General features: G+C 40.1%; 2 protein-coding genes across 3 annotated transcripts in view; both read left to right on the top strand.

The window, feature by feature from the left end:
- Positions 1–1,954: 1,954 nt before the first annotated feature.
- On the top strand, positions 1,955–4,986 carry cln8 (CLN8 transmembrane ER and ERGIC protein). The gene is made up of 2 exons (XM_034858149.1): positions 1,955–2,560; positions 2,955–4,986. Exons 1-2 carry the CDS (start codon positions 2,021–2,023, stop codon positions 3,279–3,281), a joined length of 867 nt encoding a protein of 288 aa, XP_034714040.1. The 5' UTR covers positions 1,955–2,020; the 3' UTR covers positions 3,282–4,986.
- Positions 4,987–5,752: 766 nt separating this feature from the next.
- arhgef10 (Rho guanine nucleotide exchange factor (GEF) 10) overlaps positions 5,753–25,610 on the top strand; it is a 55,340-nt gene continuing 35,482 nt past the window's right edge. Inside the window, exons 1-11 of one of the 2 annotated variants that reach the window (XM_034858109.1) lie at positions 5,753–5,984; positions 13,505–13,614; positions 19,109–19,504; positions 20,475–20,819; positions 21,750–21,783; positions 22,100–22,188; positions 22,517–22,573; positions 23,145–23,326; positions 24,013–24,129; positions 24,823–24,934; positions 25,484–25,596. In XM_034858109.1, the coding sequence (XP_034714000.1) occupies positions 13,578–13,614; positions 19,109–19,504; positions 20,475–20,819; positions 21,750–21,783; positions 22,100–22,188; positions 22,517–22,573; positions 23,145–23,326; positions 24,013–24,129; positions 24,823–24,934; positions 25,484–25,596 (1,482 nt within the window). In that variant the 5' untranslated portion in view covers positions 5,753–5,984; positions 13,505–13,577. The remainder of the gene's footprint in view (positions 5,985–13,504; positions 13,615–19,108; positions 19,505–20,474; positions 20,820–21,749; positions 21,784–22,099; positions 22,189–22,516; positions 22,574–23,144; positions 23,327–24,012; positions 24,130–24,822; positions 24,935–25,483; positions 25,597–25,610) is intronic. The other variant, XM_034858110.1, reaches the window with a different exon arrangement.

The following is a 25,610-nucleotide window of genomic DNA, read 5'->3' as shown; positions in this document are numbered from 1 at the left end:
CCTTTGTCCCGGGTCATTTGTGAGTGGAATCTGCATGTTGTGTCTCTGTTGGTTTCCTCCAACACATATGTGGTTATCTGTCTGTTTGAATGGGTGTTATCACAATGGTAACCTGCCAAGGCTGGACCTTGCTTGTTGCTACGAGTATGTGAGGCTACACGGCACCATTTCCTGCAACCCTGTAGGCCTACATAACAATCAGGAACCATAAAAATGGAAATTTAATCTAGGTTGTCATCCCATACCAACAACCAACAAAACAATGAAATCGTCTGATTTATTTTGATCACTTTCATATCTATTGATTTTATTTTTACACTGTATTATGGTAGCTATATGTAATCATATGTGTGTGCTAAATGTAGATAATGCAGTAGCTACAACAGATGTTTTCCATTTTCATTGTACCATACACGTTTCCCTAAAAGCAAAACAAATACACAACCATGTCGGGTACAGTGGGTACTAACCGGGCACTTGTATAATCTGTTCCTCTTTGTTTTGTGTATGCATGTTACATATTTGTAACTGTGTAGCTTAATGTTTGTTTTTATGGAACGCCCTAACCAACGCGCCAGCAAATAACCAATAGGATGGTGTGCTACCACAGATCAGAGCTGAATTGACCAATGGGACGTCAGTAAGTGTCAAGGTGGCGTCACTTCCTGTTTGAAGATCATGTGACCAAATTGAAGTCGTGTGATCAACCGTCTCTGGTATGATGTGAATTGTAACCAAACGCGGTCTGCATTAACAGAACCCAAAGACACCGTGTTCAGGTAACGCTTCTCTACGGTATGTATGAAAAATATGTCCGCTAACTATGTTGTGGTAAGTAAGAGTGACTGCTTTAGACGTCTTAGTATTTTGTTACTTTGAGTCGGTTAACTTTTTGTCGTCGGGGTTGTTTTCCTGATTTCTTTTTATCTGGTACTGCCCTTAAAGTGTGTGATTAGATGAAATATCTTGACCATCATATTGTTAATGATTTATCACACGCTAAGGACATAAACAGACAGTGTGGCAAGATATACTTTAGGCTAATGTGCTTATCTAGGTTCTCTTTTTGTTAAAGTGACCAAACGCCCTCTTTTGCCCAAACATGTCCACATTTTACCTACGTACTGTCCGGGGCGTCCAGGGGGTTATAAATTCGTAAAACTGTCCGGTTTTCACTGTTTCCACGGGACCATAAGCGTGTACTTAAACTGTCTGGCGCTTTGCAAACAGTTTTACGGTACTTTGTTGCGTGACGTAAATCCTGAAAGGCTTCCTCTGCGACGCGCACTTACAGGGGCCAAATTGTTCAATGAATATATATAACATGTTTGTAAAGTTTAAAAATAATAATAAAAAAACGCTAACATACAGGGCAGATCGAACAGCGGAGCCGAAGTGAAAGTTAGCTTCACAGTGATGCGAAAAAAAACCATATCTTGTTACATTGGAAAGGTTTTAAGAGAAATTTTGTTGATGCTGACACAGAATAGGTCATAGGAACATTATTTCATATTTTTTTCCAAAAGGGCTATTATTTTGTCACAGGTTGTGACATATTTTATTGTATTACATAAGTTATTATTGCACCATTGAGGCATAATAAAGCATGTTCACTAACCTCTGAGAAGCATGTCTGAAATTGTGTCTTGGGGCTGAGCCGAGTGTCCTCTGTTTTGGAAATCAAAATACGGTCACCCTATTTTTGTGAATGTACCCGAGTTAAACTAAATGAATTGTACTGTATATGTATTGCAATTATTTAATGTACTATGGACCTTCCATGTGTGTCCTGAATAAAGTTATTATTATTATTATTATTATATGTAGGCTAACTTTACAAAAGTTCCTGTAGCTAGGTTGAGGTTGAAACTTGACTATGACTTGAATTATAAAGCTAGAAATAAATGGATAAAACATCAATCTTTTTTTACAGAGTTAGAAGAAAATGTCCCGACCTCACATCCCCACGTGCAGCTGAGTCTCTCCTGAGCCTGAGCTCCAGTGACCTTCCTCAAACACCATGGATCCAGGCCAGCAGACCAGCTCTCTTCCCCAGTCCCCTGCAGAGGACTTTTCATGGGACCACCGCCTTTATCTTACTTGCCTGGGCTTTGCCTTCTATGCAGGGATATTCCTCTTCTCCCACCTCCTGTCTGTGGCATTGTCCCACACCTACAACTCCCTGATAGCTAAAGAGAAGGTTTTCTGGAACCTTGCAGCAACTCGGGCAGTGTTTGGCATCCAGGGTACTGTAGTAGGTCTCCGAGCCCTGACTGAAGACTCGGCTTTAACCAGAGACAAAGTGAGGGGACAAGAAGACTGGTCGTGGTTCAATATCCTCACAGCCACAGGTTTTTTTGTGTTTGAAAATGTAGCACTTCACACCTCCAATGTGGTATTTCGGTCATTTGACCTCCCACTGGCGACACACCATTTCTTTGCCCTGTCCGGATATGCAGGGGCGTTGGTGTGGGATTCCATGGGCCACTTCCTGCCAATGGTTACACTGCTGCTAGAGATGAGCACGCCATTCACCTGTATGTCCTGGATGTTGCTGAAGGTGTGTTTGTGTTGAGTTAAACTAACTGTAATCACACATGGCTTTTTTCCCCTCCTCACATTTGAGCAGTAATTGCAACTTCCAAGGTATTGTTTGGTATGAACAGTTATTTCACCTGAGTTCCAAAGGCTCCAGTTGCATCTAATGCTGATGCTTTACTACCCTATAAATTACTGGAAGTGTCACAAGATAGAAGTTCCTCTTTCATCTTGTCAACATATACACATTAGAATACTTAGAAAGGGGAAGTTCTATAAAAAAGATTGAGCCAGTTCTTAAACTTTCTCTGTTCCCCCTACTCACAGATTTTACTTCTTTTAAAGTAAACAGCAAGAAATATGTGTCCCAGTCCTTAGTATAATTTTCTCTCTCCATCTTTCTTCCTCCCTGACAGGCTGGCTGGGCACGCACCCTGTTTTGGAGAGCCAACCAGTGGGTGATGATCCACACATTTCACTGTCGCATGGTGCTCACTTACTACATGTGGTGGATAAGCCTCACCCACTGGGAAGATCTCAGCACCCATGTGGTCTTTCTCCTGCGCTTGATCTTCTTCACTGGCCTTGCTCTACTAACGTGTGTCCTCAACCCCATCTGGACGTACAAGAAGACCTTACAGCTGCTTAATCCTGTGGACTGGAACTTTGGAAACAAGGTGGCACCCATAAACAGTGCCACAGAGGGTCACTCCGAGGTTTCTGTCAAACCCCACACCAGCTGAGGCGTACCAAAGAAGGCACTTCCTATCACAGGAGGCCGTATTTTTGAAACATTTTTTTTTTTATTGGATAATGCGTGAAATGACTTTTAGAGGCATGATAGTAAGAAAGGTGTTTTTTAAGATTTTTCCATTATGCATCTTGGTTTACACATTAAGACCCTTGCGCTAAAAGTGAACTTTGCTATTCAAAAAAGACCAGCAACAGGTAAATCTTGATTGTACGATATTGATCAAGTGTGTTACATTGTCTAACCTTTAGACTTTATTTTCACAATGTTTTATGATTTCTTTTTCTTTTTCCAGAGGTCAGAATACAGATTTCCCATCTGGGTATCTTAGCTTTTAATAGGTATATGTGGTTGTGTAGAACAGTGAAATGAGGGCCTGCTTGTTTTTGCCTGCAGGACACTGTGAAGTGAAATACATATGTATGCTACACTGTATTACACAACAGTAACTAGAGCATCCCATAACGCTTGAGAAGATATTGCATTATATGTCTTTGTCTACACACAAGTCAAATCCAGTGGATCTCTCAGTTAAAAGAAGCCTGGCTTACTGTGCGGGGACACAGTATGAGGCGGAGAGGAGAGGTTATGCGCTTTCTCATTAATCATCAAACAACCTAGTAGTTAAGTCACATCGAGGATTTAGTCTTTGTCATCCACAGCCCTATTGGTGCAGGCATGGTTGTCACCACTGCATGGGCATCGCAAGAATGTCAATTGGTTTAAAGAATTAACTTCAATATGTTACCATAGGTAGTCATTGGAGCTATTGCATATAAAGTGGAAAATTGGTTCAGTTTATTCATTGGTGACTTTAGACTGTGAATCCTCTCTCAGTAGTATGGGGAAATATTTATCATGGTCAAGAAAGAAGAGATTTTTAACACAATTGTCTTTATTTGTGGGAGAACATGTAGGACTGGTCCGCTCCACAAAGGCTCTATTGTCTACAATGGAGAGGTGATGTGGCATAACTGAAGCAGTATTGATACACATTAACAAAGTGACAGATTGAACACGATGGTGTTGTTTTTGTATTATTAGTATAATAAAGTTATTTATAATTACGCAACCTCAGATTTTGCACACAATGGCTTCATTGTACAGGAAGCCTTGGTCTTGTGTATTTGGTTTGTCCATTGTTATGTCTTGCATCAAAGTTTTGGTTTGTTATTCTGATGCAAACTTACAATTTCTCACATTTCTCAGTGTTTTGTTTGCAACAGCATTACTACTGTAGCTCATATGGCTAACTGAAAAGTATAAAGCTGGGTTTTATTCATCATCTACAAAACTGTAACCTGCCTCACAAAACGGATGACTGAGATGACGCTACAATTTGTTCCGTTGAGTGGATTGTTTTGTACTTTTTTGTACATCTTACAACCTCAGCAACTGAATCAACATTAATAAGTTTGGATCAAAATGTATTAATAACATGAGTACTTACTTTTATATATCTCTTTATAACAGATATGACAATATTTTCTCACTAACTGTACATGTGGTCTAATTTATTAGTAAAAAAACAATATAAGACACTGTCAAATTTTTACATTATTTAATTTGTCTAACGGCATAGAGGTAACATTATGGGATGGGTGGAGGATTCCCTGTAAGATCTAAGGTTTAACATCTTGTGTGTGTAACCATTAATATAATTTAGTTTGAGTCACAAAATAAAATGTTGGCTCATACAGTTTTGTGTCCGTTGATTTTGTTAATTTCTCATCTATTAAAACTGTGCCATAAAGCATCTGCCTGTAGATGGCAGAATAGGAGTCATTATCTCTTTAGGATGTTGCGCTAGTTTTTCTCAGTCGACCAGACATCTCTGAGTTTGACACCTTTATCCAGGCCATACGTTATTGTCCCTTACAGGTCAACAGCTTGGTATGAAGAGGTTTATTATTTTTTATATTGTTAAAGTCAAATAATGATTTAAAAACTTACATGAAGATTTTTTTTTTGTGTGTGCAGCGTTAGGAGAAGAAAAACATCCATAAAATGCAGTTAGTATGGAAAAGGTAATATGTTGTAGAAGTGTGTGACCGGTTGACTTTAAACATGCTTACATTATACCGGGATCTGTTTTTTTAAATTGTAACTTTTAATAAAAGTAGCCCTTTTGTGACATGTTTAGTGTAGGTTTGGAGGAGATGGGTAAGTTCTTAAATGTGATATTCAGACAGAAACTGAAGGAGTTCTTAGAAAGTTTTGTTATAGGTTTATTTTCCATTTATAATTCATAATAATACGCAAAAAGATGTTGATTTGTTTTATTAGCAAGACACTAATGGAACAAAACTTCTACTTCATCTCCGGACAGCTGTTTCGAAGAGCGCCACCTCACAAGTGACGTGTGCAGTGGGCAGTTCGGAACTCCTGTGAGAATCCGGGCCGATCCTACCGAAGAAAACGTCGGAAGTTTGATTGGCGTCCTTTACAGCCAATCAAAATATGCCCAAGTCGACTCGTCGGCGAATCAGCTACTTAGAGGAGGTAAAGGATTTTCATGGATGGAGCCAGCTTTGCATCGAAGATAGTTAAGTTAAAAGAAGGACCCTGGCCCGACACTGGAAGTTTTTTGAAGTGTTTTAAATTGTGTTGAAGTCAGAAATGCATAACGTATAACACTTGTACGGCGTTACTGCGAATGGATAAGGTTATTTTTATGGGGGAAGGTCATAACAGGGTAAGTTGAGGACATTTTTCTAAGTTTCTGATAAACTGTTTGATACCCCTAACACACCTGGTTTGCTAACTGTTAATTCAGGTTATCAGTTAGGTTAGGCTAAAAATTTGATAATAAAAGTAATGTGAATCACTTCTTTTGTGTATTACAGGGATTTAAGTGTATCTTTGTTTTTGAAAAAAAAGTGCATCGGGAGATGGCTATAACGTGGCGCCCCACTTTGCCAAGTTGTGACTGTCACTACCATAGCAGATACCGTCACTATTGTTTTCCTACGCATTAACGTTAGGCTACTACTGCGTCGTAATCTCGACATGAACTCGTGTAAGAATTTGAAATCAGTTTACACATTTTTTTTTTATAACTCAACAGGCTATTAGCATATGTCCTCAGGCTTGGACTCTGTCATGTAACATACGTTGATGGTTGTCTCAGTGTTGAGCACAATCCTCATCATTTTCTGAACCTCTTGGCCCTCTTTAAGGATGAACTAGCAGGTGAGAATACGATTAAGTGAGAATATCTTCCTGAGCTGCAGCAGTCAGCCCAACTGCAAATCTAAGTAGTCATGCATAGCATTCCTCAGTGAATGCACTGCACAGCTTCAGTCAACTGGAAGGTCCGTCTAAGCAGGTAGTAAAAACCACGCTTTAATTATGTTTAGTACTGTTTCTCTTAGGAGTTACCTTTCTGCACAGCAGAAGAAATTGTTAAAATACAATTAGTGCTTTGATCTTCATTTGTTTTGTCTGGTGGCATGCATGCCCAGTTCACTCAGCCAGTACATGGGTGAGATGGAACATTCAGGGGATCACAAGCACATGCATGTACACAACCATCTCCACTGGTAATTTGTTAAGCAAATAACCGGGGTGGCTTGCCTGCAAATACAGATGCTGAATACCTCCCCATGCTAGAAAAACACATACGGACAGCTTTGGATATATTTTTTCCCTTGCTCAAATTCAGTGTAATGTCCTGATGTCCTGAAGCATTCATGCAAGCCATTTAGACAGAGTTATCCACGTGTGACACTTTCTCCCTATTAAACAACAGGCACTGTCACAATGAATATTTTCAGACACCTCTGGGACAAATAATGTTGGTGTTTCAAGAAAAGGGATCTTGGCAATCAATGCCAATGTTATTTGCCATGTCTAATATGTAGGGAGTATTTTAGCATATCAGATTTACAGAGAACAGCCAAACTGCAAAATCCTCTCCTGTCATAGTCTGTAAACACAGATGCCGTTCAGCGGAGAAATGCCAGGAATTGCTAATTGCTAAAGTAATTGTGACGAGGCAGTAACTCAACCTTGCCAATAGTGGCTCATGGAAATGCCTTCTTTTACCACGACTAAGCTAGGGGTGTCACAATAGTACACAGTGGTTGAGCAGAGCAGCATACCATTCATTTTTCTTTAGTAAGACAGTTATGGAATCACTGTCCACCCACTACCCACTGAGGACCCACTGAGATAAGACATGGATTAGCCACATGGTTTAGCGACATCTGGGATAGAAAAGCCACTGCTCTTCTGCAGGTGGTTGTGTGAAATTGCTCACATACAGTACCAAACACTTGTACCAAACTTATGTGTCCAATAGATTAAGTGCATAGATTCTTTTGTATGCACCACACCATACATTGTGTAGGCCTACTATTTGATCTGTCAGATTGTTTTAATGGCATTTTTGCCTTTTATTTAACAGTGGAGGGATAGAGAGACAAATGAGGGATAGAGAGGATTATGACGTGTCAAAAAAGTCCTCTGCCAGAAGAAAGCTGGAAACAGTGCAGTTATATAGTTGGTACATGGTAGGCATCACAGAGCAGCCTATCACCAAAATGCCCAGATTCCCCAGATTCCAACACCTATTAGCACCATGCTCTATAAATTGAACTACAGCATAGCAATGTGTGGATTGGACTAAAGAGTAAAGTCAGAGGTCAGGGGCAATCTTGGCTTCAGAAAGTTTCTCCACCCTTTGAAGTCAGTGCAGTGACTGGTACTCTGACAGTCAAGGGAATTGCGGGTTTCCTGTGGTAATTTATTGTAATCGGACTGAGTTGCTCTATTCATATTAAAATGCATTCAGAGCCTGAATTCAGCCAGTCAACAAAAGCTCTTTCAAGCAGCCGCTTGTTCACTACTCTCCACCACACGCCATATAGTGGTCTTCTGGTGACATGTTGGGCTGTCAAAGCTTTCATGTGGCTCGCCGGGTGGGTGGAGACCAGTTAGGAGTGACAGCCAAGACTGCGGTTGCCTCTTATTTCAAATGGACACAATGTTTCAGATATACAGTCCTAGTCTTGTAGTTCATTTCATTTTGAATCCCCAGCCGTGAAAGGTCTTGTCCGTAGGATTTTAGTAAAAGAGATACTTTTACTGAAACCAGAATCTGCCTCCAAGTTGAGACCAATGTAAAAAAATAAACGTTATGGTAAAAATGTAGTAGGAGTATAATGACATTCTACAATGTTGTGTGATGCATCATTGTGGTCATTTTAGAGACTGTTATGTGATGGATGACACCATGCAGTATTGATTCACTGTGGTAGCTTAACACTGACCACATTCTGTTCAGAAACATGGCTCCAGAGCTTGTAGCTGAATCCAGGCGTTCCCTAACATATCTAATAGATCACACCGCTGAAGTCAAATAAAAAAGACTGCAGCCCTGTGGGCCTAATCATTGAAGTGTATTCCCTACAATTCACTCCCGTTAGGCCTGTAATTATAACTGGTAGCTGATGAGGAATGCCAGACTCATGTTTTGGTTGTTCAGTGGAGGTAATGTTACACTGAGGGAGGGGGGACTTCTGATGCAGCAGAAAAAAAAGAAGATATAATTATGTGGAGGATTTCCTGCTTAGTTGTGATTTGTTATGTTTGTGTCTATAAATGTGCTTCCAATTTGTCCCTTGCTGATCTAATCAACTGTTGACTTGACGGGACTCACTTTTTAAAGTCTGCTATCTTGTGCCCGTTTGTCAGCTTCGCCCCCCCCCCTTTTGAGGTCAGGGTGGTTGGTAAAGTGTGGTGTGTTGTCAAGACTGGTTAGCACAGATAATGTGATACTGGGAAGTTTGCAAGGTTGATTCTGAATGAGCCGCAGAGCTTTTGATTTGAGAAGTTACCTGGCTCAGTAGAGACAACCAGTGGATGTACTTTCATATAGTAGCAATGTTGTTCACAAAAAAGGAAACAAGAGCAGTGTTAGCACAGTTGTTTAGAGTGAGTTGTGATGATCTGAATACAGCACATGCAATTTCTTATGATATTATTGTGAAATTGGTCTTCTCTTCTCCGACACATAAGCTACATAAATCTACACGGTCTCTGTAGCAATACTGTTATTTTTCAACTCTTTAAAGCTGGCTGTGAAAAGGCTAGAATGGGTACTTATTTTCCTTTTCAGTATGCTGCAGGGCACTGTCCTTTCCTCCCATGAACCTCCCCTCAAATACTTTACAGTACTTTTGTTAAGTCTGTCCGTCCGCTCTTTGTAGGCCTGGGACATGCTGTTTTCGGTTGACGCCTGATTACTGTTATCCTGGCAGAAGGAGAAGATTGGGACACACTGCTCAATAAAGCATTCAGCCAAAGAGCTGCAAAGCCAAAGACAGACACTCACAGCCGACTGTGCCTCTCTCATACCATCCTCTCCTCCAGGCTTTTGTTTATGACTTTCAGCCCGGGTGTGGAATTCCACTTGTCATTAAGTGTTCTGCAGAAAACTCTACAGAAATATCCAGGGTGTTTGACACTGAATAGCTCTCAGAAAAGAAACGTGCACAATTAAATTTTGACTGAACTCTAGTTGCCATAAGTAATGGGTTCTGAGCAGATAAGTTAATGCACCATATGCTGTGTCTGTTTGCAAGTTTCATCCTTGATTACTTCTATTTAGATGATGTGTCTGCCATTTAGGGCTAGAGCCTGTACACAAACACTGAATTTTGTCAGTCGAATCAGATTTGACTGTTCAATATCAATATTCAGCTATATTCATTACTTTTTTCAGGTATTCAGTATTAGGCAACTGTTTGTTTCTTTTGGAAGATTTTTGAATGTGGTTTGGCGGGGGGTTCTAAGGTGACAAAGACCGCCATGTAATAAACTAAACCAGCCAAGTTAGCCCTCGGAGCTAATGCACGCTAACTACTGTAGCTGAGGGTAATACAATGAGTCTCCGTGATCTAAAACAGCGTGAACCAAGACGGCTCACACACTTTCATTAACATCTATATTGACAACAGCAGCACATAACACTAAAGCTTAACTTCTTCCTTTGTCTTTGTTCACAATAAAAATCCAACTTTAATTCATTTAGAGCATTTTGCTAAGAGGAAACTCTATAAAATAGCTTTTTATCAACACTAGATATCAAACAAAAGCTAGACACTATATGACATTTTGTACAGCACTACTGTCATTTGTGCGTTATGAATTTAGACAAAGGTGATGCTTGAAAAGAGGCTGCTTGCTTGGCCCATCCTTAATTAAACAAGTTGGACTAATTCTAAAATGGAATAAACTAATTTATAATTGGGACATAAAATCTAGTTAATTTAGGGTTTACGCACAGTAGTCTCATTTTTAATATGGAAAACTTTGCAATTGACGTATAAAGTGCCATGCTGTAGAATCTTCTTTGTGAGTGAACTACAGTACAGGAACATACGATGGCAATTTATCCTCCACGCTATGGATTATGTTGGCAATATGTATGGTACATAGTTTTTGTCAACATGTTTTTGTGTCTTTGTCTATTTCTGTTTTTTAACATAGGTCATTAGAAATACACAGGCAAGCTAATTGTTTGCATTTAACCTGCAAAAAAACTGTTTTCTTGTCTTTAGAGCACAACTCAGCCTTCCCAGCGTGTAATGACATGCTCAGCTGAGTCCGTCATCAACTAAGTGGCTGATTCTAGCTCTCTTCCGCTCTGTTCTCAATCAATGCTCTCAGATGAGACTGTAATAAAGTTAATTTTAATTAAACACTGAGCAGATTCATAAATTATGGTGAATATTTTCTTATTGCTACACCTAACCACGTGCCTGCTTCTGTTGCACAGTGTGAATATTTTGCTGTTTGCTGTTTTTTTTCTGCTACAGTGCTGAGACATGTTGCTGACAGATGTTACAGATGTAGGGAGCGCTTTCGTTGAGATGGTCATCTCCATGGTGAGCCAGGTGTTTGTATGGCGCACATGTGAAGTCACACCGCACCAGACGCCAAGCAGGGTGTAATTTGTGGAAAGTTGCATTTAGTTTTCTTCAAGAAGCAGGTAAAAAGACGAAAATCTGAGTAATTATAGGATATGGGAGGATTGGAGGATTCACCCGACTAATTATGAAAGTGAGAGAGGCTGTTTTTGCTTCTTAACCTAATGTGTGACAAGGCACCCAAACACACAAAGCCAGCTCTTTTAGAAGATGATAAGCTGAAGATCATCAGGTTGTCTCAGTTCATATTAAAAAAGAAAGTAATGTTTAAATTAAAAAAAGAGTGGTCTTTTTTTACTTTTACCAAACAATGGGATTTCCTCTCTTCTGTGCCATTGCGTCAAGAAAGGCATACCTGAATATTTTACTTATCCTCCCCTCCCTTCCTTCTTTTTGCTGCTGTCCTGGACCTCGAACAAAGGAGAGATGAGTCACCCTTCAAAGCTCCTGTCAGGGATAGGCTGGTAGTTGTCACTCCAAAATGTGCCAGTCAATGTACAACCATGTGTGTCATGTAACTACCTGTTCCATACTCTTACATCACGTTTCTTAGGCTGTGCAGTATATACCCTAAGACGTTGACTTATGACTTAGGGCCTAAGTCATCAGTTGTACTATATTACATTGTAGCTACTCCTGTCCATCTCTTTGAATTCCTCTCGATTTTGTAGTCTATTTCTCCTCAGGCTATGCATATTCCACCTGCCTCCGTTAGCGCTGGCATTATCTGTCAGCTGCACTGTATTCAGCAGACACTGGCCCTGTGTGTTCACATCCACAGCTCTGGCCCTGTTCCTAGCAAATAGGGTGGAGGACAAAGAAGTGGATGATTTCACATAATTTGTAGACAAAACAAGCTTTGAGACTTAGAATGAGTTATCCTTTTGATCCTGTTTGCTGCAATACTGTGGTGTAGGTTTGTCTTAGTCAGAAGGCAACTGTTGTGTAGTGTTGGTGGCTTTTATTTAACTCTTAGAGATTGAATGGAAAGAATATGGGGCATACATACCACAACAATGGCTGCTTTATGCGGCAACATGATGTCATGACTCAGTCATCTGTTCTTGTGGATACAAGCAAGCTGAAGAAGCCTGGAAATTGTAACTGTTTTCCAGAAAAGGCCTGTGACAGAAACTGTCACCTCCTGTATACGAATTGTACATCAGCAAACAACAACTGTACTGCTGAGGAATGCAGTGTCTCTCATGCCCGTGCAGGTCCAAAGGTCTTCCTGTTTCAGCTAGCTTATGCCACTTCCCTAGATCAAAAATGTGTGGTTGCTACAAGTCAAAACATCCCATGACCTCTGCACCTTGATTGCGCATACATACTGTAGTTGATTTTATTTCAAGTCACATCAAGAGTCAAGTCTTTTAGTACAATATTTTACCTAGGGAAACCTTTGGACACAATAACGTTCCTCCTGGGTTTTAAAGAATATTTTTTACAGCCCGTGACATAATGTAACCTTTTGGATAATTGAGGAAAATATTTTTCTTGGGCTTAAACACAAATTCTTCTAAGTGGTAGAAGTAGTGCTGCCTCGGTGCTTGCCTTTAGCCAGTTTAGTTGTCTGATCAACATTTAATTCTTTTTAATCTTTAATTTTGAACGTATGCAAATGTACCTACTTGTGAGAAACCAGGTGATTTAAGACCTCTAGTTAATTTTGTCATTTTGAAGGCCACAGCTGAATAAACAGCACACATGTTTACTTATGACTCACTTTGGATCAATTAGTGCTGCATCACCACAATAACCAAGAGTTAAAGTATGAACGTGAACCTGCTTAAAATCATTTGTTTTAGCTCAAACACCCCTACCACCACCCTTCTTTTCAAATTAGCAATGGTATTACAATGGTAGCCGAGCCCATTTAACCCATGACACACGCCCACAATTAGCATATGAGAACTTCAACACATGCTAGTGTCAACAGTCCACAGAGCACTATAAGAGCTTCTTTTGTTTTCATTCACTCATTCATTTGTCGGAATTAGCTCTGGTCCAGATTCTGACGCTGACACAAAAGGTACCAGACCGTGACCACAACACAGCCATGCCCCTTTGCTGACAAAGTCCTGCTGTGATTGAATAACATGGAATACCAAGTTTGGTAGGGCTTCTGAAGACTGACTGCTTGACAAACGCTGAGCCAGTATTGCCTAACTGCAGATGTATGCAAACATTCTTCGGTGCTTAGTTAAGTTGCAAATACTGTGTGCATCAACTTGCCTATTTTGCCATTAATGACATTTTTTCTTTTTCTTTATTTCTTTAGGAATGTGTGTCGGCATAGTTGATCCCCTTCATGCTGCTGTCTGAAGAGCTTGTTCAGGAGAAGAGCAGCAAGCATGGATGTGGAAGACTTTCCTCCCCCACCTCCTGAAAGTAAAGTCAACAAAGCTTTGTCACTCACACGTTTGATGCGCTTTGTCTTTAGCTCCACAGAGCGTCAAGAGTTACATTATTGGACACTGATCGTTGTATGTGCAGTTAGCTCAGTTGGTTAGAGCGTCGTGCTAATACTGCCAAGTTTGTGGGTTCGATCCCCGTACGGGCTGCAGGTTTTGAGTTTAGATTTGGTCAACAGAACCATTTAATGGTGATTATACATTTACAGAGGTAACTGCAAAAAATTACCTGCTTAATTTATAAATTAGACAAAAAAATATGTATTGACAGACAAATAATCTGCAGATACAGCAATAATCAATTCATTGTTTAGGTCATTTTGTCAAGCAAAAAAGCCAAACACTAGTTCCAGCCTTTAAATTGTGAGGATTTTCTGCTCTTCTTTGTCTTACAGCATGTGATTGTAAGCTGGCTATATTTGGGCTTTTGGTCCAACAAAGCATGAAATCTGAAGACATGACGTTGAACTTTAGGAAACGTCGACAAACAATTTTCACTGTTTTCTGAAACTTTATAGAACAGACCATTAATCGTTTAAATAATAAATAAATGTCAGATTAATCAACAGTGAAATGATTTGTTATTTGAAACTTTTCACATTTGAGTCTTAAAAACATTAACAGAAAGCAACAGAGAGGCCTGTACTACAAATCAAGATCAACATGCCCTGGATCTCTTTCAGTTACCCGGCTTCACTAACCCTAACAACCGCGGTCATGACGATGGTTAACTACTAGTTCAATCAACCCGGCGTTTCCCAATCCAGCGTTGCCCACGTTCACATAAGAGGCACTGTTTGCACAGGATGACCAATCACAAACCTCTACCAGAGCCGCATGTTTTACATAAGAAGAGCAAACTATAATTCTACAATAATATGAAGAACACAGACATGGTTTTACAGGCAAAACGCAATACAGTCGCTACTTCCTAACACAGGAAAGACAGCTGACAAAAAAAAAGCCAACGCTGTAAATGCATAAATCACAACGCTTATCAATATGACATCCCCATCAGTCAGGCACAAGATCTGACCACAATTACACTTTAGCTTTCCATAAACTGTGCTTGCTTTAACCTATTATTTCAGTTGCTACCCTAGCAGTGGTAAGCGATCTGAGAGCAAATATAAAAATATAATTCAAATGTGCACATTGTCAACACACGGCTTAAGAAGCGGACCTATACGTAATCTTGTGGCCAACGTGGCTGAATATGTTTTTATATTTATTCATTTTAGGGCAAAATCCCCATCACCAAACCCACCAGACTCAATTTAAATAATCAGTACTTTTATCATCGTAAAACACAAATAGCCTATACGTAATTCAATCCGCTTAAAATGTATATCTATATCTAAATCTATATCTTTCATAAAGATACCCATCGGGGAATGTCAACGGGTCTCTAAATGTTTCAACTTTTATGAGCGCACTTCTCCCTCTCTCTCGCTCTCCCCCTCTCTCCCTCTCTCTCTCTTCGCACACCAAGCTCCAACTGGTTTTCTAAGAACGGTGACGCCGTTATCAGTCAAGTATTTGATTAGTCAGTAGGAGGTGCTTTTCCACGGATTGATCTCTAATCTCCAACATAACATGCTCCCAGCCAAGTAAGATGTTCAGCATAAGTTACCACGGTAATTTAACCCAGTAACAAGCGATCAGCCGTCATGATACACAAAACCCTGGGTTGAACCTGAAGTTACCTTGTTAACTCCAAATCTTACACAGGCCTGACTGAGATTTTTAGATGCTATTTGTGTATAACTTTGTGTTGACAGCATTAGTCTTGTCACACATGTCTTTGGGTGTCTGTTTTTAGAGAAAGGTTACAGTGTTAGACCAGTAGTATCACCTGCTTGCTTTTGTATGTGTTCTTGTTGTCTTATCACTTCCTGGATGACTGCTGAAGCTGGACAGCATGAGTAAACACCACAGATTCCTCTCCTCCGCTTCTTTGCGTGGGCAGAGGAACGAGGGAGTAAGAAGGGTAAAATGTGCTGCGCTGCTGTGAATACCGCACAATGTTCCTCAGTATTAGGCAGAATACTTCTGCAGCAGCACACACACACAGACACACAGATCCGCACACACACAAACGCACACAAACAGCCTCCGGGGATAGACACAGGCCAGAGAAATGCTTCGTCTCCAGCTGGCCAGTCACTTGTTTTGTTGCCAGAGCGATGCTGGAGCAGATCGTAACCCGGTGACTCATTTGAGCAGACCATTATGTAGCAGAGTGGACATGGGCTCACAAAACAAAATCCATACTGTAATTATGAATTGACAATGGGCACTACAGCAACGCTATGTGTGTCATGTGTGCATGTGTGTATGTCTTCTTGTTCTTGTAGTTTGCGTTCTCCCAAGGGTAGAAAAAAGGGGTTGGAATCACGTTTGTCTCACTTTACAATATCATCACGATACCTACGTCACGATACGATATTATTGCAATTTTAAACATATTACAATATTTTGCGATATATAGTAATTTTTTTTTTTTTTCCAACTAAATTTTTTTTCCCAATTTCAAATTTATGTTCCCAAAAGGAAACTTTGTCAACATCTGTTTTATCTAAAAAGATAAATTTCTCTGTTTGTTCATCTCGCTTCAACTTTATTGCTGCAAAATTGGATTGTCAAGCAGACAAACTGACCAATACATATATGATAAAAGATCGATACTTGGCGTCTGTATCAATACAGTATTACCACGGAAAATTACGCAATGCTGTGCTGTATCAATTTTTTTTTTTTTCACCCCTAGTAGAAAGATGAGAAAAATCCTCCAGTAGAGATACTTTTTTATTTCCAGTTTAGGTTTTGGTTATGAATTAAGTTACAAGGGCTATAAGAGCCTCACTTGGCTGGTTATGTGTGGGCACGTTTGCTTGCACTGTAAAGTAAGGTCAACACAGTCAGCGCACTCTATAATTAAGCTTCAGGCATGCAAACCCATACAGCCAGCCGTCAATGGTCTCATATACACATAGTTGCTGATGTACTATTGAATGGCCATTCATGACTTGCATCTGGCCAAATCAAATCAGGTCCTATTCTATTTGGCAAAGTCAATTATTTCCCATTGATACCATAGAGAGAGGTTAAATAATTGGCATATAAATATACATACCACCGTACTGGTCAGTCTGCTGATTATTAGCCAGCTAGCTGTGCCTTATCTCTGTGTCCCATACCATTCATTATTGCACAGATGGTGGAAAAAGACTGATAGCATCTCTGTTTCCAGGTTTGCTCTTTGCACCCCTCTTTTCATGCAGCTTTAGTCATGAGTGCAGATGGTCATGGGGTTGCAATGTTGACCTGCAACATTAGTCACAGACCGTTCCTTCACACACTGACTACAGGGTGGAACAACTACCTGTCAAAGCCTGAGGGAATCATACTGGTGATTTGTAGCTGTGTGCATTGCTGTGAGGGGCTTCAAGTTACTGGGTTCGCTACAGGGAGTTTCTTTGGGTTAAGATTTACTTGGTCACTTTCAGTGAACCGCACAGACCTGGAGGCACAACAAAGCAGGTTGCAACAGTGAACGTGGTTCTTAACTAGAGCCCAACCCATAATTGGCGGGCCAATATTATCGGCCAATATAAGTTATTTCCCAATCTATCGGTATCTGCATTTATAATGGACGATTTTTTTTTTAAATATTCATTCATCAGAATCATTTATAATGACAAATAAATGATTCTGATAAATGAATATTAAAAAAATAAAAACGGATCATCAACCATGTTATGAGTGTTGGTGTTACAGTTTGTCCACCAGAGGGCGCTAAATAACATCCCAGTTGACAACACTGATTTATTGTTTTTTTTTAATGTGTTTTGGTTCAAAAGCACTTTAAGTTTCATATCTTAAGTTTGTATTTTATACAATTTATCAGAAATTGAATATGTTTTGATGTTTGTCTGTTCTGTTTTCAAATTACAAATTATTATAATATTATTTTATTAAGAACTCATAAATAACCTCCAAATGAACTGGCGCCAACTTGGAATTATGTGTTTTGTTTTGGAACACAGCCAGGATATTAAAGTAAGGCTTTAGATTGAGTTACAGTAATACAATCAAGCTGTGACTACTGATTAATGTGCTCATAAATAATCTGTGGTATGCTTGCAAGCAAACCATGGGAAAAAAACGTGCTCTAGTTTATGGCATTTCTTTAAACTCCAAAGGAAAGGAAAGAAGTTGTTTTGGTGGAACATGTATACGTTTAAATGTGGTTTTCGTTTGCAATAAATCAAATTATTCTGAAGATAGAATATTATACTAAGAAGTTAAGGAGACCTCAATGTTGGCAATGTATAGTTAAATCGGCAGCACTTTAGAGGGTTGAATGGTGGGATTTGGGGTTCCTCCAATACAGGCTTTGTGGTTTATCCTTCTGTGATCCCTGTTTAAATCAATATCATTATCTAATATTTCCACAACATTAAATTCATGTTGAATTCGTTGAATGTTTTCTCTACTGAAGTTTTTTTGCTGTCTTTTACTGTACCACTGATTGAAACCTGGAGTACCGTCACATTCAACTCTTAGGGCAAAACATGAAGCCAGCTGATGAAAGTTGAGTCTTTGCATTCCTAATCCTTTTACTCTCTTGCCCTTCATTGAGCTTCACTGACTCTGGCTCACACTATTCATTAGATCAGAAATAATGCAACACTCAGGCTGTACTTTTCACTGGAGGGAGTAACAGCTCTCTTTCCTGCTGGCCTAATTGCAGTGTAGAAACTGGAAAGACATTTGTTGTTTCCTTCCTGTCTGCTGCCTAGTGATCTCTGATGTGAATGTGACGCCTTTGAACGCTAACTATATCTTGTAGCTCTGCCCTAGTTTCTATAAAGTAGATCATTTGATGGGCAGATCCTTGATGTAAAAAAAAAATCTGTACGAAAACCTACTGCTGTACTAGACCCCACCCTTAATTATAAGTCTATATTTGGCTCAGTCTTATAACTTTAACAGCCCAAGGCTTAAAACTGCCACCCAGAAAGTATCTTTATATCACTATCTCTATGAGGGAAATGTTATGATTATTGAGTTAAATCCTACCTGAATTTAACTTGTGATGACCCTACATGTCATTCCAGAGTTATGTGTGTTATTGGTCTAAGCTAAATTGTAGTTTTTGCAATCACACTCTTTCACATGTTTTAATCTAGTAATTTAATTTTTATATTTGGATATATTGCATCTTTTTCAGTTAGGGTGGGTGATATACATCTGATCTTATACTACTTCTGAAGTTGTGAAAGCAATTATCTCAATATTGTGAATTTTCTGGAAATTCAGTTGTTGAGGTACAGTTTTTTACCTTTACCAGTTCACAAAACTTTATCATCTCATGGTTCTAATATTGTCATACCACCCAACTCTTTTATCTGATATAAATATGTAATCCAGCACTGTATCGCTCTGAACAATATCTCTGTTTTCAGTGTTGGCAGACAATGGTCCCTTTGCAGATGAAGATGAGGGGGAAGCCTTTGACTTTGATGACAGTGGTGATGACATCCCTGAGGCTGACCGCCCTCCCCCTGCACCTCCAGCTCCTCTACCCCCCAGCAGCAAGGATCAAGACACAACATTGGCTGGTCAGCCTGAGGGCCATCTCCCCAGCCCGGACTCCCCAGCACCTTCCATCAAATCTGACACAGCTCCATCATCAGCAGACACAACAGTTGCCACAAGCTGTTCCTCCACAGCAGGTGGAGCAACAGCAGAGGGAGTGGGGACATCTGGTGCTGAGGAGACTGATGACATAGAGACAGATTTAACACCACCTCCACCCACTCCTCTTGATGAGGACGCAGAGACAGATCCTGGCAGAGCAGGTTTGCAAGCCAAAAGTGTTGACATTTTATTGTTGTCTCAGCCCAATTTAGCCTATCCTTAGGGCACATGTTCCACTGCACCACAGTTTGGTTTGGAAATTAGTTGACGGTAAATAAAGCTTTGAATATGTCTGCGATTTGCTAACCGCAATTTAAATTCCCCACATTCCCCTTTCATGTTTGTGTACATTATCTGGCTCTAATCTAGCCTCTTCAGTTCTGGTTTGAGTGAAGCAGTAAAGTGGGGCAGACTGTCTCTCTCATGACACCTTGTATCTCTGGCTGCCTGGTGCAAGAGTTGTCTGGCTTTAATCACAGAAAGCCGTGACAGCAGCAGCAGCAGCAGCGGGCAGTGCTAGGCTCTACTTATTCTTACTCACTCATAGTGAAGATGTGTCAGCATTACACACATTTTTCAGCTTGTACCTTAATAAAGCATGCTTCATTTGAACACACACGCACAGACCTGTTAAATTTTTTCTTGAGGAACTTTCTTGGGCTATATTCATAAATCTCTCTTTAGCACTACTCAGTGCTGCAAAAATATCACGTCCTACGCTAAACTAACTGGACCATTAACCAAAGCTGCGGGAAAAGGCCCACTTTGGAAAAGTGTCGTCATTCTGAGGGTCTTAAACTGAAATCGGTTGTAAGAAAGATAGAAGCTACTCAGAAGGCGCATCTTTGATAGATCCAGATGTGATAGCACATTGGTGGTTCACTCGAGCAAATATTTTGCTTCGATAGAACTTCATAGCTGTCTACCTCAGTTGATCAGAGAAAAAATAAAGATGCTAAACTTGGTGTGAACGTTGTTGTTGTCCCCATCGGGAAATTATTACAAAGGGTCGTCTATCACAAAAAATTAGTCTTTTTACACACAGTCACATACAGTGGTCGAGTAAGTATTTTTAATTAAAACTGAATTGAACTTCCATTGTTTTCATGCATCTTGATCCTCTTATCTCAGGCGGGGAAGTCCAGGATGCATCCATTGATGACCCACACCCTCCACAGGCCGTGCCCAGGACCTCCTCCCAGGGCAAAGTCAACCCCTACTCTGTGATTGACATCACTCCTCTCCAACTGCAGCAGCTTGAGCACCAGCATGGACCCTCTTCTTCCATTTCCTCGCCAACGGAGCCCAAGACGCTGGAGGGAGAATCCCAGGATATCCACACCAGCCAGGCTGGCATCACTTCAGGATACTCAGTCCCAGTGCCCTGTGGCTATGCAACCCCCTCCGGTGTACCGCTCATCACACCAGCTTACACCACACCCGTCATCATTCGTCACCTCTCCATTGACGAGGATGGTAAAGTAGAGCCTGCAGCAGGGCCATTCTGAAAATTCTTCATTAGAGTGATAATGACTCATGAAATATTCATGAGGCAGATCATTATTTTGAAACATCCAAAACAACAGAAACTCCTCTTGGTATCAAGACTGAAATACAAGACTGTGACACGTAAATGCTGTCTCTCAGCTACTTCTATCCTCTGTCCTCTGTCCTTTCTTCTTTCTCTTGTTTTTCCTAAATCCTTGCCACAAGGAAGTAGTGACTAAATTTAGCCCTCCCCAAAGATCTGTGTTGGCTGTGAGGATTTTCCGGTTTCCCTCAAATCTAGAAGTATCTGAGTCCAAGCCTGTGGCCTGGCACGCTGAGGAGTCCGATTACACTGTAATTATCTGACCAAGGTCACACCAGGTTAAAAATACTCTTTTTGTAAAAGAGTTTGGGAATTCATAGATATGTGTGTTGTAAAAAACTTTTTTTAACTTCTCTCTCTCTCTCTCTCTCTCTCTCTCTCTCTCTCTCTCTCTCTCTCTCTCTCTCTCTCTCTCTCTCTCTCTCTGTGTGGAAATTTATGGAGGCACATTTATAAGACAATATCACTGAGACTGAAACATAGTTAATGGAGGAAATGTAGACTCATCAGGGACACCTGGTGGCATATGAAAAAAATTACTTGAAATTGGAAGTTGTGTGGTGATCTCTTAAATAATTATTGTGATGACTTTAATCTCAACAAAATACTTTCCAAATATATTATAATTGTTGTGACTTCTTCTATGCTCTTAACGATACTCACAACAATACACTAGTAAGCCATGCTCAATTTTACATTACAGCTTTCATGCGTGGATCATAAGAACTGTGGGACCTAAGCACAGTGATGTAAAATAATAATGTAATGTGTAGCTGGTATTCTTTGTGTAAAATTTGCTCTCTTTCCTCTTTCAGTCACTGTGATTGGGACTGGCAACACCTCTGACAGGTTTGTGGCATACTATACACTCATCAGTCACTCAGTCTATACCACTCATTTAGTATATTTAGGCCTATATCTTAAGTGGGGTATGCAAAGTATGCTCCCCACTTTCAATTGTAGTAATGTTTACTGACTCTTGTCAATATATTATAAATAATTGTCTGCTCCCTTCATTTCAGTAGTAAACATGGTAATACATAGACAAATAGCACTGTATTAATGCAGAAAACTGCTGAGTTTTCTTGGTTTCCTGACAAGATGCTGACAATGAAAATAGCTGTTTGAGTTATAACTTTGTTCGCCGTTTGCATGTTTTCTCAAGTGTTTTTAGTGAGGAGTATCCACCTATTAAAGAAGAGGATGCTTTGGCTAAATGGGCATCCGATCCCGCCAACACTGCCTGGATGGAAAGTAAGAAACGATATCCAACAATTTCACATCTAGTAGAGCTACATGTATAATTTCCATTGAGATAATACTGCTGTTGTTTCTGTTCTTTGTACTTGCTTCTGCACACACATTGCATGCCTTCAGACTGTGCTATTATCTTTTCTTTTTTTCTTCTTCTTCTTCTTTTGACACCACTGAATTCCCAGACACTTCCTTCCCTGTTCTTTTAAGGAAGCAGACCGTTGTGTGTCTTCTTTGAGATCCCCTCTACATTGCATCCTGTTTATGGTGTGAACAACCTAGCTTTTGATCTGAGAAATTATTGTGAATGGTTCTTTGTATGCTTCAGATCCTGATGAGGTGATTTACGATGATGTGCCCAGAGAGAACTCTGACTCCAACACAGGTTTGTAAAATTTCTTTTTTAGTCATACATTTCACAAATTCAGTATTTTAATCCCCGTCTGTAGATTTCAGCCTGTCAGCGCTACTCACTTTCACTTCTATTGTGCTAATTGCTTTGGTCAAAAAGTGGGATACTTGAATTATTCATTAAGGCTGTTGCATGAAAATGTTATGCCAATTTTGAGTGTTAACCATTCAAGCAATGTTACTTTTAGTGAAGCTTATGATTTCAGCAAAGTAGATTTTTTTTACTGCTTATTTCTGGACACAGGAACACATTATGATATAATACAAAACCGGCACAAAGCTATTGCATTGAAAATTACCATGTTAAGTTAGCGCACTATTGACCTGCTCGCAGTATTATAAGCTTTGTTTCAAGGCTATTCCATTTCAGCACAGTATATTGTTATTGTGTTGTGTTTATCTGAAAATGCGTTGTACAAGTTTATGCTACTAACCTTCTGATAAAAGAAGCCAAAAAAATTGCTCTGTAGGCTCTGTGATTTACTAAACGATAATATTTCTGTTTTCAATTTCTATGTCTGTCCTGTTTTTTCATACATATCCAGATGAGATGATCTATGATGACGTGGAATTTGGGGAGGAGGGCGGCTGCAACAGCTCCCTGGACAACGGCTGGAGCTCTAGCGAGTTTGAAAGCTATGATGAGGCCAGCGACGGGGAAGGTCGCCCTGAGAACGGCCTGCCCCACGCCTTCATGAGAGGGAAGCCACCCCAGAGCAAAACCCATGTGTGTACAACAATCACCCTCCCATTTCTCTGTCAGCATTTTAACCAATAAACAGCTCTTGTCTTAATATCACTGTACATCTGTAGGTGGACAGATGACAGCAGCTGATGAAGCAGGGATTCTTTTTAGTTTTAATTTGCAATTTATTTATAATTGTTTATACAACAAACCTATGTTAGTTCAAATTTTTTGTGGGTCCAAATTTCAATAATGTACAGTCCCTTTGTGCATTTTATGTGGACGCCACAGCTCATTTGCTTCTGCAGACCTGATCCTGGCTTACAGTTTGCTTGCTGTGCTCTGTAATGTTTTGGATTGTGGTTTTGAGAATTCGACTTCACTTTGTTTTCAAAGTGTGTCATGGTCAGAATTTAATGATTGCTTCAGGCAAAAAAAAGCTTTAATCAAATGCCAATGGCTTTTGAAATAAGTGGGTGAGAAGAACTTCGCCTAATGAAGTGAGAGCTATTTCATTTTAGCATTTTGTACTATTTGTGTTGATACGTATTTATTTACACATGAATGCAACTGTTGTCAAATTAAGAAATTAATTTAGAAAATATATTTCAATGAAATCACATCTTGGTGATACAACATACATACTAGTAAGTAAGCTTGCTGTGGATCTAAAGTTGCAAGGTCATTCCAAAACCATAAACGGTAACGCCTGCTTTGCTTTTCTTTAGCTTTCTCAAGATCTGACACGCTTGAAAGAACACTATGAGAAAAAGATGAAAGATCTAATGGCAAATACAGTGGGAACGGTAGAGCTGCAGCAGTTAAAACAGAAACACGAGCACAAGGTAAACTACCTGAGGCTCACCTCACCTGCTTGTGCTAGACAAAGTAGTTCCAACCCTTAACTCTCACTCTAGCTAACCACTCTGAGTGTCTCCTACTGACTTGGTACGCTCATACTGCTCCCATGTGAATGACTTGTGGTGGTGGTACTGGTGATGGGTTTGCATACAATTCATTTGCCTTCCTGTCTGCTGCACTTACTCGTTATATGTTGTGAAGCTTAAGATATATTCTTAAGTAACATTTGTAAAATTCTACAGTAAACTGAGACACCAGCAACTGAGGTTTTTATTGTATTATTCAAAGTAGCTGATAAACAGTTTGTCAGTTTGTTGTTGCATATTCCAACAGAAAACATTAGTTGCATTTACAATATATTTTACAATTTGATCAGTCATTATCTATTTAAGCACTGTGCTTTTTTCAGCAGATGTCCCACTTACTACAGTAGGCATGTGTCATTCTCTGGGCAACTGTGCTCTCCCGTTGTCCTTTTTCTACCCAAACTGCCATTTATCTTCATCCCTACTCTTAACACTGCTCCTGTCCCGCTTAGCTCAGTTCAGTAACTTTTTACCCAAAAGCTTAGACAACGCAAACTAAATTTAACAATGGACTGAAATACTCAACTGTGAAAATTAATAACATTTGTGTTACTTTTGTGATGGATAATTATGTATTTTGTCTCCTCAAAGATGCAAAAGCTGGTGAAGGCAGCTAAGGATGGGACCAAAGATGGGCTTGAGAAAACCAAAGCTGCAGTGAAGAAAGGACGCTCTTTCATCAAAACAAAATCATTCTGTAATGGTATGTAATTTGCCTTCATAAACTGTGCTCCCTTTAGCTTGACAGATACCCCCTTGGCTCTTTTGTTTATTTTAAATCAGTGTTAAGGTGAATGTTTTGGCATTTTAGAAAAGGGCAACATGGTAAGATAAGATAAGATAATTTGTTTATTAGTCCCCAATGGGAAAATTACTGCACTTCACTCTGTGTACACACTTTTTGTTAGTACTCACACACAGGCCTGAAATACACACACATGCTCAGGACCTATACATGCACTATACATGGAGAGATGTCAAAGTGAGTGGGCTGCCAGCTGAACCAGCGCCCTGAGCGGTCGGGGGGGTACGGTGCCTTGCTCAAGAGCACCTGGCAGTGCCCAGGAGGTGAACTGGCATCTCTCCAGCCACCAATCCACGCTCCCAACTTTTTGGGTCCATACGGGGATTTGAACCAGTGACCCTCCGGTTCCCAACCCAACTCCCTATGGACTGAGCTACTGCCACCCCCCAAATGGTTTGGCTAGGGCAGCGTTTTCTGTCTCTTCAGCATCTCTTTGTCATCTTTTAGAGAGGAAGTCTGCCTGTTTTGAGGATGAGGAGTCTGAACTCTTTATCGAGGTGGACTGTTTCAATGTTGAGCCTGTGCTGTGTCCAGCACCAGAGGGTCTTTCACAGCAACAGGTAATGACCATGCC

Source organism: Etheostoma cragini, chromosome 20 (assembly GCF_013103735.1).
Source record: "Etheostoma cragini isolate CJK2018 chromosome 20, CSU_Ecrag_1.0, whole genome shotgun sequence".
Classification (NCBI taxonomy): Eukaryota; Metazoa; Chordata; class Actinopteri; order Perciformes; family Percidae; genus Etheostoma; species Etheostoma cragini.
Note: the sequence above shows the minus strand (reverse complement) of the source record. Positions and strands in the feature narration are given on the sequence as shown.